The sequence below is a fragment of the Penicillium malachiteum genome (assembly GCF_028827825.1).
Source record: "Penicillium malachiteum strain IBT 17515 chromosome Unknown utg000003l:1.0-4950554.0:1.0-4952489.0, whole genome shotgun sequence".
Taxonomy (NCBI): domain Eukaryota; kingdom Fungi; phylum Ascomycota; class Eurotiomycetes; order Eurotiales; family Aspergillaceae; genus Penicillium; species Penicillium malachiteum.
In genome coordinates this window covers 3,923,443-3,938,875 of record NW_026643096.1, presented here as the reverse complement: position 1 = coordinate 3,938,875, position 15,433 = coordinate 3,923,443, and the positions used below count along the sequence as shown (strand labels likewise).

The following is a 15,433-nucleotide window of genomic DNA, read 5'->3' as shown; positions in this document are numbered from 1 at the left end:
TATGTCCGCGACTGTCGAACAGTCTATGATCATGAATATTCAGGTTTATCCTACGGCGTTCCGGTGTTGTCTTTCCTTTATCTATTTCGTGAAGCGGGATTCGGGCTATTCCTTAATGCATACACGAATAGAGTCCATACCGTTCAATCAATTCAAATTTACATTCAACTTCAGACAGTAAGAAATAAATCAAACCCATATTAGAATGTAATTGAGTCAAGGAATCTTGAGATAGTATATTAAGTCTGGTTCAACCATATAAAAGAAGTAGTATCAACTTGAACCAAGAAAACTTGAATGGAATGAAATGAATATAGAGAAGAGAAGGGGGAATAGAACAACCAACAATCCAAGCATCTGGATCTTGAATCAAAATGCAATGCAAGAATCATACATTAAAAACCGAAACAACATTCGACCAACTTCCCTTCCCCCTTTCCTCCCAATATCCATCCTTCCCAGCCTTCAACTTCCAAACCACCTCATCAACCTCCTCCTCAACCTTAGTGAACCATCTAGGTGTCCAACTCTGTCCCATATCCTCCATATCCCTCCTCCTAGCTCTCTGACCCTCCTCAAGTTGCACCTTAACTTCTTCCGCACGATCCAAATCCCCTTCTTCAAGAGCCCGTTGATCAGGTCTTAATCTCGAATCCGTAGGTGGCAACTTATCGTTTTCAATAGCCGTGATTTCATTAAGAGTAGCCGCGAACGAAGTAAGACCATAATGTTTCGGTGCATTCGGTACCAGAGTGCCTGCATTCCAGATCGGGGCACCTGAAGGATTTCCATCTCGAGTAAATGAGATAGATGTAGGCCAGGAACCGGATAAACCCAGGGATAAGGGTTTATTATACGAGTCCACGGATCTCGTCGAGACTTCTTCGCTTCGTCCTGAGAACATTCCTCCAGCTTTAAATGAAGATATAGAGCGGTGTCCAGTGGACTCATTACAAACTGTAAGTTCGCCGACCGGTTCAACGTATTTTTCTCCTGCGATGATATTCCGTAGAAAAGATGTGGCTGGAACCCAGCTGTAGTGTTCTCCAGTTCCGTGGAGAGTAATGCGGACACGACCTTCTGTTGTGATTTCTGCGGACTTGCCCCAGAACTTTTGGCTAGGCATTGGTGATTGTGCGAGACTCCAGTCACGGCTATCAGCTTGGTATGCTAGTTGCACGGGACGATGGGAGACTTTCTCGGCGATGAACCGGAAGCCTTTATCTTCGCGGACTAGTTCGTAGGTTTCGCCGAGCATGGGGTTGAATGGTTTGCGAATGGAACGCTCTCGGACTCGGCTGTTTGAGAATGAGGACAGAGCGAAAGCGGTTACATACATGAGTCGTTCGACGGCGTCTGAGGATTGAGAAGCTTTGTCTAGAAGTGAGGAGTACTCCATTATCTCTGCGGCACGTTGCAACAGAGACGTAGGCTCGTTGGCGGAGACCGGCATGGAAATCTGAGATAGGTCTTTGCCGACGTTCTTGCGGAGGAATCCAATTAGACTTGGAGGCATGACGGTAGGTGCAGTGATGTTCTGACGTCGGCGAACAGCGTCAAGAGGCAGGGGAGCAAGAGTCTTAGGGCGGGAAGGGAAGAGTGGTGCGGCACCAGTATTATCGTGTGGAGCTGGGGAATCAGGCTCATCTTCACTGTCTGAGGGCGCATCATCCTCTACATCTTCGACTGCAGGACCAGGCTTATCTTCAGTGGCGTCTTCATCATCGCTATCTTGGATGGTTAAGAGTGGAGATGCAGCGCCTCCATCCATAGCATCGAAGAATTCCTGCGAGAGATCAGACTCCATACTGCGCCGTGGTACCATTGCAGATCGGGGCGGGTGTCTCCGTTGCTTGCTCTCTGTGACAAGGGAAGAGAATTCCGAAACCACACTATCAAGATCACGCAAAACCGCCATGAGGTTATCATGAATTTGGTCCATGCCATCAGAGTGGCTCATGATGCTAGCAGGCTTGCCAGTTCCACCGGGGACTACAAGCTGAGAGATAGTGGAATTCGGTTGCTTGCCACTATGAGCCGAGTTACCACTGGTCTTGCGTTTCCAGAAAGGGCGTCTTGCATCTCCTTGCCCATCAGCACCAGGAGGGTGGGGGCTTGGAGAGCGACCACGGCTACGAGGTTCAGAAGGGAGCGGTGATACAAAGTACTTAGGATCAGTATCCTTAGCAAGTCTGCGCACCGCATCTCGTGTTCCAGAAACCTGACCCAAGAGCTTCTCAACTCGAGTCCATTCACGCTCCTCCTCTGGAGAGGCCGCTAGAGGCATGGTCAATCGTAGCTCGGGAGGACCAAGATGAACCGCGCTCTCATCTTGCGATTTTTCCTTAGACGCTCTTTCTAGTGCCTGCTTCCATGACATAAACTCATGGTCATTGCTGGCACGAAGATGCCAGATCTCCGTACCCGAGTCAATTGAAATCTCACGACTCTTCTCGTTGGTAGCTACAGCCGCCAACGAGAGGGGAATCGCACCGCGCAAAGCAGCCGAATTGGGATCATGGTAATAAGAGAGAGTGGACGAGGTAAAGTCCAAAGAGAAATACCGACGTGCCCAACCCTGGCCACGCTTTCGGCGGCGCTTCTGTAGTATACCACTATGTATGTTCGAGGGAGTGGACAAGTCAGAGCGTTGGGCGATCAGAGTAGCGCGACTATTGCCTCTTCGGCGACCAATAGAGTGTGGTAGTGACTCGGATGAAGCACCGGGTTGAGGTTGATTGATGGAGGCTGTGGAGGAAGCATGAGCTCTGGGCTGCAGACCAGTTGGGTAGGTAAGCAGAACAAGAGTGACCGTTTTGGAGACTTGTTTAGAGAAGGTATTATCGAAGACGAGCGCATAATTGCCGGATTCGTTGGCGGTCACATCGTAAGTTCCCTTGGAGACCTTATCGGCTTCGCATTTCCCAATCCACTTGATTGACTTAAGACCAATGGCCGTCAGCTTCTCAATGACTGTTAACTGTTGATTGCGGGCGGAGTTCGAGTTCGCAGTCGCAGTAGTAGCGGGGAGGTTCTCGTTGGAATCGTTGCTATGAGAATCGGAGGTAGGCAAATGAGATGCCAGTGAGGATTGTCCTGGATGCTTGAAAATGCCAAAGTTCACGGACTTCTTATGTGGTTGAATACTCCATGAGATGGTATTGCCCGCGCTGACATGGATCCATCGGACAAAGTAAGACTGTACCAAAACAAAGAGCACAATGGATTAGACTGCGCATTCAGGTATTCGTACAGTGAGATCTCACCTTGCTATGAATCTGCAGCTCCTCCATTGCTGCCATAGTAATTGCGCAACCTTGAGTGGGATGATGAAGAGGGGAGCCGCACGAATGTCACGACGCGCGGACCGGGAGTTGCGGCTGAAGGGGGCGAAATAAGGAATAAGGCGGACAACCATAAATAGAACTGAATCTGTACAATTTACTATATTACTGATCACTAGGTATAATGGAATAATTTAATTTATAAATAATATTTATAGTCTGTGAAAAAAATTGAATATATACCAGGATAACTCTCATGTCAAGAGGGGAAATGGGAAGTAAATTGGCCCGAACCGAGGAGATTGACAACTTCACATGAGCTCAATTCATGATGCCTAGGTAATAGTATGTCTAGATCAACCTAATTTCATCGACTAGTAATTTCTCAGGAGTAAGAGTACTAGTAGAAACTTGAAATGAATTGTTCATTGAATATTGGTTACAGGATGCTCGTTGAAAAACCCCCCCAAGCAAAACAGAAAAGGTGTATCAGATTAGTCGAGAGGTAAATGGGGCCAAGTAGATCAAATGCAAATGCCCTCTTTTTGATTTTTGTGTGCTACTCTCCCTTGAAAAGAACCGCGCAATGATGGAAGAAGAAGAGAAGGAAGAAAGGATGAAGCATGGTACACTGTACAGAGCCATTTAGCGGCGGCCGGGTTGCATGTTGCTGAACATCAACTTGAAGCCATTGCACAGGGCTTGCATATCCGGATAAGGATTCTTCTGGAGCTCAAAGCCTTGAGGGATCACCTTCACTGGCCAATTTTGAAGTCGAGAGTGTTCACCTGCCTTGAAACACAGGAAGAAATAACCAGGATACTTTGTGTTGACACAGAAGGCATAAGCAGAGCGACGAGGGTTGGCTTTGGTGTAGGTCTCAAGCCATTGGTCTAAGGTAAAACGTTAGAAAAAAGATATCCATAATAAAGACTTGCATATAATTTACCAGTCTCAGCCTTGCTGCCATCTTGATACTTCTCATTCAACATCATCTCATCAACCTTCTTGGCCATGGCCTTGACATGGTTGACAATCAAATCGTCCAGATCGCTGTAGGTGTATTTGCCTGCAACCTTGAGCACACGACCAACCGAGAATTCATTCTCCTTGTCCAGTTCGAGAACATCAATATGCTGATAGACACCATGAGCCACCTTCCAGGTAACTGCCAAGTGATCAGGACCGCGAGACGACGGACGGATGACCACATCGCCACGGCTTCGGGAGCCCAGGTACTCTTCGGCTTGAGTAGAGTTGAAAGGTCGGAAAAGCGGGTGCTTGATAACACGCATCGCCTGGCCGCCCTGCTGGGTCGTCTCCTGCTGTGATTCTCGATCCTTGCGCTCTTGAATCTCATCCCAATCATCAAAGTCATGGTCCGCATTTCGTCGAATTGGGTGACTGATCTGGTCCTCACGTAAAGACACATTGCAAGTAAAACTCTTCTTGTTCAGGAATAGAATCTTAGCAGGCACGGTCTGATGCTGTGAGTAAACATTGCGCACAGAAACTTCGTAAGGCACACCTAGTTCGGTCTCTGCGACCAGCGCATCGACTCCACAGTCCAGCTTCGCATCAATGTGATCGTCGAACACCCGCTTGATGGCAATGGGCACCACCATACCAGGCTTCAGGGAGTCTGGCGTCTCACCTGTGAGCATGGTGAAGATGTCCTCGGTACCGAGGAAGACAAACTGCTTACGCAGCTCCTCGTACGGCTGCTGCAACTCAGCACGGATCGTTTCCAGAGTAGCACGCTTGCGCTGGTTAAGGTTCTTCTCCAACTGCTCGGCGTACTCCTCGAGGATCAAATCGTTGACACGATCTTGCTGCTCGTCACGGAAGAGCTTGCGCACAATAGCGCCCGAGCCGTTCTCATCAGTCTCAGCTTTGATATCTTCCTCGTCCAGCTCAAGAGCGTCTGCCGCCATCTTACGAGCAATATCGTAATCTTCAGGGTGCACACGGGTATTGTCCAGAGGGTCGGCATCCGCATCGGCGTTCTCGTAGTCAATGTACACAAAGCTGGCACAGTTGTTCCACACCTTGACACCCATGGCAGGGTATTGAGAATTGACACCCAAGAGCTCGACACGGTTGTCTACATTGCCACCGTTCAAGTTGACAACCTTGATGAGATGAGCGGCCTTACGAGGACCCAGTCCACAAACGTATGGCAGAAGGTTGGCTGTGAATGTGTCGTGAACAGCATCATTAAGATCCACACCAACAAGATTGACCATATCAACGAGGGCGGTCTCCAGCTGTTTTAGCAAGAGCTCCTGTGACACTAACTGCTGGCCCGGCTTGAATTGAATAGAAACAACATCTCGTCCCAAGGAAGCGTATTCCTTCAGAGGACTCTGCAGGTATCGACCCAGAGCCACACAGTAGTGTGTAAGAGGACCGAATCCTGGGTTATCCTGACGGGCACGGGGAGAGTTGTGGTAGAGTCGAGCAACCTCGTCGTTGACAATCACGACCTCCAGGCGGTCGCTGATATCCTCATCATGATCGTCTTGGTATGTCTGGGTTCGCAGATCTTTCAATTCAATCAACTCCGTCAAGACCTTGTAAAGGCGTCGCGTTTCGGGTGTCATACCAGACACTCCAATGACATCTGGTTTGCGTCGGTCGATCAAGTTCAAGAATGCCGCAACATGTGCACCATCGTCAACGCCCCGGCCCGAATCTCCGACAGACAAATCCTGGAACTTGCCATTCTCCAGCACACGACCATCTTCTTCAATGTAAGCCCAATGGATAGGATCCCGGCCAACAATGCCATTTCCAGTAGAAAGAGTGATGACTCGAGGGACTGTACCAAGGACCATTCCCTTGGGCTTGTAAGGGGCCTGGTCCAGACGCTGGGAGAACGCCTCGCGGCACTCTTTAGCCACATGGTTCTCGCACTCCTGTCGGATATTCTCCTTGACACTGCGGTTGATGACACGCTCCAACTTGCCGAGGGCCAGATCCAAGACCTCACGACGGAGGCGGTTCCATGCATCTGCGACCTCGGAGTAGTTGTCTGATTCAATGTCGGAGTAGAGACGCTTGCGGAAATGATCAAAGTTCTGGAAGCGAACTCGAACATCAACCAGACCTTCCTCCTCAGCCTTGAGCATTCGCAAGAACATCTCCGGGCGACGGGCAATGTCACTAAGCTGCTGGTTTCGCAGGTACTTGAACTCATAGTATGGGTGCTGCTCATCAATTCGGCGCAGACCCTTCTCAGTGCGGAAGCAATCGACAACACCATTCATGTAGTATGCTTGGCGAATAACCTTGCGCATCTTAGGGCTCAACACAAGCTCTTCAGCAAACATGGACTTGGCCGCCTTGAGGACTTGTGATGAGTTAGAAAAGCCAGTGTCAACAAATTGATCTGCCATCTCTTCGGGGGACTCGCTGGGGTCTTCAGTGTACTGTCGACGGCCCTCCTTGGAGACATTTTGGGCAAAGGCATCAGCTGTGATACCAAAAGCTCGGACCAAGTTGTAAGCCTTTCCATTTCGTACTCGCTCAAAGAAGGACTTGTTGCTCGCCTTCCGTCGCTGGTGATCTCCATTCGCCTCGCCATTTACGGTAGCTGTATCGCGTAGTTGTGAAGCATATTGGAAGTGAATGTAATCCTGCACATCCTGAAGTTCCTCCATTGTAGCGGCAGCGTTCAGGAGGTCATCCACATTGTCATCTTCGACGTTGAAGAGGCTTCGAATGCTGTCGTAGGCCTTCTTAATAGTGTTGCGCTTGTCAATCAGGGCACGGAACTTCAGATCGTAATCGAAGATGTCCCAGAGATCAGTCATATTCAACAGCTTCTCAGCGCGAATCTTGTATTGCGCCGACTCGTCGGATGGATCAGCACCCTCTGGCACCTCTTTCACGGCGTGAATCATGTAATCCTTGCGATGTTGGAAAATGAATGGAACTTCCCAATCATCTGTGATGAGGAACTCCAGCATCTTAGCCACGGAACGCTGGAATGGCTCCCGTAGATCCGGTTCAATACGCTTCTTGAGTAGCATAAGATTGGAGATCCAGATGGCCTCCTCGCGGAATTGATCGTCGGTGAGGACGACGTGCTTGTATGGTTTGCGGGATACTTGATGACGTTCAGGCTCGTCGAGAAAACGAATCTCGTTGTCTTCCTCGGTCAACATTCGCTCCGCTAGCTCGGATGGTTCGAAAACGTCCTTGAGGTCCAGGCGCCTCTCCTCGACCTCCTTCTCTTCATCTTCTTGTTCCTCGATATCGAGAGCGAATCTGTACTCGGTGCCGTCACCGAACGCAAGACGCATATCCTCAAGTGCATTCTCATCCAGACCAGCCGCCTCAGTTGCTCCGAGACCAGGCATGGATGCCCGAATGGGGGGTGCCACTTCCAGATCATCTCGTTCACGTTGTCCCTCCTCGTCGGAAAAGGTATCTTCTTCGATAAAGTCGTCAAATTCATCCTGGCCACCGTGGCGACCAGCCCGGGTGTATTGAGGAGCGGCTTCCTCCTCCTCATCGGAATTGAAGATGTCGTCAATTCCTTGAGCTTGTTGTCGAGAATCACGATCTTTGCCTCGCTTTAGACGCTTGAATTTAGACTGTACCAGAGAGGAGGTGTTAGTAATCTTCCAAGCCCAAATCCTTCGGCCTTTGTAGAGAGTAATGACTCACCTCTGATGCAGATCCCCGGCTAAGTCCAGGGACATGTTCTCCGATCAATTCCAAATCCTCCTCATCGAGGTGTTCTTCCTCGCGAGGACGGGAGCGTTTCTTCTCGCGGCGGCGCTTGGAGCGCTCTTCAATTTCTTCATCCTCATCGACAATGAAGCCTTCGCGAACCTATCCCGGTGGTTTGTCTTAGTGCGCAATCCTTATTGATGTTGAGGTTCGCAATACTTACGGCGCGAGCAGCGTCTTCATCGTCGTCTTCGTCTTCGTCCTCTTCACTGGAGTCGTCAAAATCGCCCCTTGGATGTCTGTTGTCATCATCTCCATCGCCCTCAAAGTCTTCGTTCTCCTCATCATCCAGCATGGCCTCGCCTTCGACCAAGTCGCGGAGACTCATGATGTCTGGTCGGGGGAATTCCTCTTCGCGGTGGATTTAATGAGGGCCGGTGAGAAGGAAGAATTTAATACAAGAAAAAAGTCACCCTCAATGTAGGGCTAGTAAAGAGACGGAAAGAGTGGTGGTGAAGGTAAATATAACTTTTGGAAGAGGCCGAGCTGGAAAGAAGGCAGTACGAGGGAGAGGACGCAGATGTGGCGGTGCAGCAGTTAATTAGTGTGGCGTCAAGCTTCCCAAAATGGAAATCCCCTTGTAGCTGTGGCTAGTGATATCACATGATACTATCAGGTCACATGATCTATGGTCATATCAGACGGATGTATGAGTGACTTAAGGCTTTAAGACTTTAAGGTACTTAGGCACGACTTTGTGCATATGTACATGATGTACATCAACTCTGAAACCTTGAACACCTGGTATGATATGATCAGTAAGAAATTCTTTCAACATTGATCCTCGTCTATTATGGTCTAGGCTCATGTCAGCCCGATTTACCACGCATAATGTTTACTATTCAGGCTCACATAAACTACTAGGATGATCATTATTTCAAGTTTAGTTAGACATTTATAGATTTTTTTTTCTCCTAACAAAATAACAAAATAGGGCCAAAAATACCATGAAACCATGAAACCATTCGGGCATCTTTTTCATGGATCACCCAGATTCACATAACCTGAGTTACCTGACCCTATGGGGTAAAAAGGAGTGGAGTAAACCAGGAACATGTGTTTCAGTAATAGTAGAAATATTGATCATGATCCTATTAAACTACACCCTCTTTTCTATCTTTTTTTTCTCCCCCCTGATTGATAGCAATCATCATTCACTTACCCTAAATATTAAAACCCTGTTTGCCGCCGACTCGTGATTCACTGTCTTGTTGGTCCATTCAATGCGCCCACAAGGCCCAATCACCGCCAAGAATATCCATGATATCGGGTTCCCCGCTAGCTCGCGAGTCCTGACCTTCTCTTCCCACTGTGCTCAGCGCTCCTAGATCGAATTTCTTAAAGAATCTGTTGTTCGCCTTTTTTTTGATTCCTTTTACTTCCACTTCGCCTTGAGACTCTGATTAGAGAGCTCCTTCTCTCACCCCCTCCTGCGCCATGTCGGACCCATTCAAGGCCCGGACGCTGAAACGCAAGAACGTCAAGGGTCTAGCCCTCAATGCAGCCCCCAAGCCGACCGCAAATTCAGAAGGCGAGAATCAAGCCTCTGGAGCGCTTGGAAATGCTGATGGAAACCGCACAGATACCCTAGAAATTGGTTTGGAGTTTCGCTTGGATCTCCGCAGCGAGGACCTGGTGACACTGAAGGAACTGGGCGCTGGAAATGGAGGTACAGTCTCCAAGGTCATGCATGCATCTACCAAGGTGGTCATGGCTCGAAAGGTAAGACTGATGCTGCCACTGTTCATTGTCTCGATGTGCGCGACGCCCCGCTGACAGACATCCATCAGATCATTCGGGTCGATGCCAAAGAGAACGTGCGCAAGCAAATCTTACGAGAACTTCGAGTCGGACATGACTGTAACTGCCCTAATATTGTTACATTTTATGGCGCGTTCCAAAATGAGGCCAGAGATATTGTTTTGTGCATGGAATACATGGATTGCGGGTAAAGTTATTGGAAACACGGGGGAGAATGAGGGGCACTCGGCTGACGGTGGATTTAGATCCCTCGACCGCATTTCCAAGGACTTTGGTCCAGTCCGCGTGGATGTTTTGGGTAAAATTACTGAATCCGTGCTGGCTGGTCTGGTCTACTTGTACGAAGTTCACCGAATCATGCATCGAGACATCAAGCCATCCAATATCTTGGTGAACTCCCGCGGAAACATCAAACTTTGTGACTTTGGTGTCGCAACAGAGACCGTCAACTCGATCGCTGATACTTTCGTCGGAACCTCGACATACATGGCCCCGGAGCGAATCCAGGGAGGTGCTTATACTGTTCGTTCTGATGTGTGGAGTGTTGGTCTGACAGTCATGGAATTGGCCGTGGGACGATTCCCATTCGATCACTCGGATTCATCTGCAGGAAACCGGGCCAGTGTTGGACCTATGGGTATTCTGGACTTGCTACAGCAGATTGTTCACGAAACTGCCCCCAAGCTGCCCAAGAGTGATGCATTCCCACCTATCTTGCATGACTTCGTTGGGAAGTGTCTACTGAAGAAGTCCGAAGAGCGACCCACACCTCGAGAGCTCTACGTATGATGTCCCACCCAATCCCTCTCCAAATGAATCTTTAAATCTAACAATGACCACAGGACAAGGATGCCTTTTTACAAGCTGCCAAGCGCACGCCCGTGGATCTACAAGAATGGGCCATCAGCATGATGGAACGACACAACCGCAAATCATATCTGGCACCACCAGCACCCAAGTCACTGAAGGAAGGCGTAACACAAACACCCACAGCAAGCACTCCATCCAATGCTCTTCCTACTCCCATATCCGCGGCAATGCAAACTCCCAAGCCCGCCCCCATCAGCAAATCCATCCGCCAGCCCCCAACATCAAACGAAATTCCCGTAAATTACGCCGACGACTACTATGGTTCTCAGCAACAGCAGAACCAGTACTATTCATCGCGGTCTACACGCTCGCCACCACCTCTCTCTTTGGAACATCTTTCCATCGACGATGACCGTTCCGGTCGGCGCCAGATGCGCCATCACGGCGAACCAGTGTCCGCAATCGAGCCGTCGTCTCAATCATTTATGAGCCCACGTTCCCACAGCTCAAACAATAAGCCCCAAGCCAACCTGCACAACTCAGCCTTGCCCCTCCGCCCTGCTCCACCCAGCGGGCCCCCGCCACCAGCCCCAGTTTCGGCTGGTGGAAACTGGCGTTACCCAGGACAGATGCCTGGAACTTGAATGACATGTTGATATGACCTGAAATTGAAATTGAATTGCTATCTAGTCACATCTCATTGCGCTTTCAGCTATTAATTATCTGATTCCCTAACAGTGTTGCAAGATACTAGTTCTATTCTTCGTATGGGTAACAAGCTGTTCATTCATATTCCTTCTAGTCCATATACTTATTGGAAAGACGAGAACACAGCTGAGCATATATCATCCTACTCCGCATAAACATACCCATCTCGACCACATCTATGGATTTTTCTCCTTTGTCTTCTATTTACCGTTGTCCATGGACATATCTCTCATTTCACTTTTATTTCTTATCATGTCTCTTCGCCAGTGACTTGATTCTTGCCAACGAAACGACAACGACTTTGGCTTTCTTTCTCTTGCTCGATATGTTCCTGTGCCTGCATGACACGGCATATATAGTGCAAGTTCTGATGATTATAATTGATTTCAGTTTATTTCATATGTATAGTATAGTAGTATATCTAGATGTCTAGTGAGCTTAAATAAAGTAGTACTAGTAAGAGGATCAATTCAAGCAATCTTAATGAAGCTAAAATCCATAAGAATCAATATAGATACAAGCAAGGAACCCGAAGAAAAGAAAATAGGAAGCACGTCACGACATCAAACCCAAAAGAAATGTATCGCAACACGACAAATTCGCATTGAATACAATGCGCCATGATCTAACCATCCGACATCCACAACACCATAAGAAGACATCGCGTATAAGCATAACAAAATAGAACAATAGAACAGTAAACAGATAAACCACATCCAAAGCTCCAGAACCCTATTTCATCACGAGTTCCGGTTTAGCTAATGGACTAGGGCCAGGGGCAGGAGCGATATTGGGCGTAGGAGTTGAAGGAGCAGGCGCAAGATCCATCATATGCATCATTGATGAACCTGACTTCCCACCACGCGTACTAGCACTGTTACCACCACGACCAGAGGACCCAGTATGACCTCCACGAGCACCACGGTTCTCTGAAGAGGCGGTATGGCCGCTTCGTTCGGGGGTTGATTGTTCTGTTTTCTTGGTTGTTCGGCCTCGACGAGATGTTCCACCTCTAGAACCAGGTCCACGGAGTGGAAGACCTGTATCTTGGGAGATGGGAACAGCTGCGGCGATGGGGACATGGGGATGTGAAGCTAATGAACGAGCACGACCTGTGCCACGGCCACGACCACGACCACGTTTGATAGTTCCATCAGCACTATAAGATATTAGCATGATTTTGTCTCTTCTCGAATGATGAAAAACTAACCGTTCAACCTGGACCTTCTCGCCTTCCGGCACTAACGGGCCACTATAAACGAAGAAACCATCTTTACTCGCAGCAGCTTGTTCTTGCCAGGCCATCTCAGTATCATCAACGAAAGGATCATCTCGGTCGTATTCCTCCACCTTCTTGCGTCTTTTCTTCTTTCCATCACTCGCTTCCGACGCAACACCGTTCGTTGCAGGTCCCGCACCTCCCATGGCCACATCTCCATCCATATCACTATCCCGTTCCGCGTCCAGGCTCAAATCTTCCTCGGCGCTTTCAGTGACAGGCTTATCATTTCCTTCCAGCGCCGCTCCAGCAGCTGCCACACGCGCAAGACGTTCCTTGTGAGCTGCTAATCGGGGATGCAGAGCAGCGAATCCATACTGCTCTTCAGCCAGTTGCGCGAAATTCACGATATGATTGCCCTTGTTCAGAGGGATGTGGACGATGATATTCGGGGTACTGGGCGCATCAGATGACTTGGATGAGTCGTCGCCGCCCATACCGAAGAGTGCATTGGTGATTAATCCAGATCCTTGAGGAAGCTGGGGAGTTTCCTTGGCCGCGCGCGCAGGTTTAGGCGATGGCGCTTTCGAGGATGGGGCTGTGGCAGTATTCTTCTCCTTCTTGGATGAAGCAGGAGGCTCCTTTCTCTCCTTTGTCTCCTTAGGCTCCTTGGGATCAATATCCATCGCGTCACTTGATTGAGCTGGGCGCTGCGGTGTGGATATTCGGGCTGGTATTGCCGGGTGGGACTGGGGCTGGAACGATAGTTGAGTCTGAACTTGCGACTGCGGTTGCGGTTGCGCCAGATGTGGTTGAAAGGCTGGAGGTGACAGCTCCAACTGGGGAGGTTGGGACTGAATCGGTCGTTGTTCAGCTGGTGGGTATGGTGTACTGTAATGACTGGATGATTGTAACGGCGCCGGCACGTGAACAGCTCCATGCGACGGCGAGGACATGGAGATCGCAGAGGGTGCTAGGGACACATTCGGTGTTGGCACTGGAGAGGACACAGCTGAGACATGAGCGGAGGATGATCGCGGCAGGGGGGTGTAGCGTGTATTTTGCGGGGCAGGATCAATGATGCTGGATATGGCAGGCGATGCGCTAGCACGGTAGTTAAGAGTTTGTGGTGATCTAGCCTGTGTCGGACTATAGGCCGGAGCGGGGGACGGATTATCAACAACTGATCGGATGGGATCGAAGTTTTGGCCACTGGTTCGGGGAGGAGCTTGACTTGGAGGCGGTGGTTGTGATTGCGGTCGTGGAGGGTATGGCTGCGCTAGCGGATAATTGGAACCTGTAGCGGGTGAGACCTGGAGTGGGCTTGGGTAGGATGGTGTTGCAGCCAATGTAGGTGGAGGAGTTGGCACAGCTTGAGCTTGCGGTTGCGGTTGAGATTGAGGTTGAGTAGGTGGTTGAGCTGGAGCTTGAGCTTGGACTGGTGGTTGTGGTGATGGCTGCGGCTGTGTTTGGGGACTTTCAGGTTTGACTGGTGTAGCAGCAGGTGCCGCGGCCGCGGCCACGGGTGTGGCTTCTACTGTTTGCTCCAGCTTGGGCTTCTTCCGAGACGCGGGCGTGGCGTTGGATTTTTCTCTTGGTCGACGAGGTACTCGAGCTGGTTTCTCCTTAGGCTCCTTAGGCTCCTTTGGTTCCTTTGGTTCCTTTGGTTCTTTTGGCTCCTTCTTCGGTTTTGGAGTCTCGATGGGCTTGCTGGGTGTAGCCTCTTCATCCTTCTTCCGACGCGACCGTCTAGCACCAGAAGCACGTCGAGTGGTGGGAGTATCTTTGACAGAGAGCGGCGTTCCATCTTCTTTTGGTACACCCGGGACAGGTGAATCCGTGGACATGGTGGCAACAAAGGAATTATGATAAGAGGAAATCGGGCAAATCAGGCGAATGGATTGGGGGGATTGGGGGATGTGGAGGAACCCGGTCGGGGTAAAGGGTAAATTGAAGGGAAAACGAAAACAAGAAAATCCAAATGAAAAAGAGGGAATGAAGAAGTGATAAGAGATCTTAATACTCCTGTTTCAGACACTCGGGAACATCAACATGGATGGAAACATGGAAATTTGACAGCGGAGGGGAACCCTTGGAAGGATGGAAGGTGAACAGGGAAAGAAAGGGATTGGGGAAAAAGAAAAAGAGAAAAAAAGAAAGGGGAACAAGGCGAACAAGGAACAAGGAGTAAATTGATTACCTAGGTATGGGACAAGAAGAAAGATATCAGGTTTAGATCAATATACAATGGGGTAATGTTTCAAGTAAGGAGATAATAATTAGAAGAGATGAATTGAGATAAAAGTGTCCTTCATTTTTATAGACTTGATAATACTATATAATCATTGAGAATTCCATCTTCAGGAGTTGAAGAACTTGTAATGAAGCCATTCCATGCGCGCGGATCTGGCGTTAGTGGGGCGGATAGTGCACGGAATACAATAGAGTACAATAGAGTAGAGTCTATGGAGTACATATGATCTAATTGATATACCGTTTAGATAAGTGATTCAATTTAAAATGAGAGTACAATCAGATCAATCAGATTAAACTAAAGATATGGATCATAGATATTAGTGCATTCTCTCTATTCAACCGTTCTACTACCAAGTATTCTACTGTTCACCATTTCCATGCCGGCTGACCGGGATTCAGTACCAGATCAAGGCAGCTGTCACCCAGCTCTATAATTAGATCTTGGATTGATCTAGACTACAGCTGATATGAGACAAAAGACCAGAAATAATAATTGATATCATAATTCATTATAGATTGAGAGATTTATGCATGACGGCCCAGTTAGATCATCAAGGACTAGAAGCGTTGGCAGACTTTCCTAATTGGGTTGCGCATGATATCCATTTAAGGAATAGCGTGACCATGTCATCCACTAGTCCCAAATAGGTTAGTC

The 15,433-nt window shown here is 48.8% G+C and overlaps 4 protein-coding genes across 4 annotated transcripts; 1 reads left to right on the top strand and 3 right to left on the bottom strand.

Annotated features, from left to right (window-relative positions):
- Window positions 1-388: 388 nt before the first annotated feature.
- N7483_007791 (oxysterol-binding protein related protein OSH3) lies at window positions 389-3,302 on the bottom strand (the record flags this gene model as incomplete). Its single annotated transcript, XM_057091228.1, has 2 exons — window positions 389-3,199; window positions 3,267-3,302. The coding sequence occupies 2 exons, from the start codon at window positions 3,300-3,302 to the stop codon at window positions 389-391; spliced, it is 2,847 nt and encodes a 948-aa protein (XP_056945969.1).
- A 627-nt stretch (window positions 3,303-3,929) lies between these two features.
- spt6 (chromatin-remodeling histone chaperone SPT6) lies at window positions 3,930-8,352 on the bottom strand (the record flags this gene model as incomplete). The annotated part of the gene is made up of 4 exons (XM_057091227.1): window positions 3,930-4,177; window positions 4,234-7,885; window positions 7,959-8,126; window positions 8,188-8,352. 4 exons carry the CDS (start codon window positions 8,350-8,352, stop codon window positions 3,930-3,932), a joined length of 4,233 nt encoding a protein of 1,410 aa, XP_056945968.1.
- Window positions 8,353-9,461: 1,109 nt separating this feature from the next.
- On the top strand, window positions 9,462-11,239 carry ste7 (MAP kinase kinase Ste7; the record flags this gene model as incomplete). The annotated part of the gene is made up of 4 exons (XM_057091226.1): window positions 9,462-9,746; window positions 9,815-9,972; window positions 10,031-10,568; window positions 10,628-11,239. The coding sequence occupies 4 exons, from the start codon at window positions 9,462-9,464 to the stop codon at window positions 11,237-11,239; spliced, it is 1,593 nt and encodes a 530-aa protein (XP_056945967.1).
- Window positions 11,240-12,035: 796 nt separating this feature from the next.
- Window positions 12,036-14,369, bottom strand: N7483_007788 (uncharacterized protein; the record flags this gene model as incomplete). Its single annotated transcript, XM_057091225.1, has 3 exons — window positions 12,036-12,462; window positions 12,514-13,796; window positions 14,013-14,369. 3 exons carry the CDS (start codon window positions 14,367-14,369, stop codon window positions 12,036-12,038), a joined length of 2,067 nt encoding a protein of 688 aa, XP_056945966.1.
- Window positions 14,370-15,433: the final 1,064 nt, after the last annotated feature.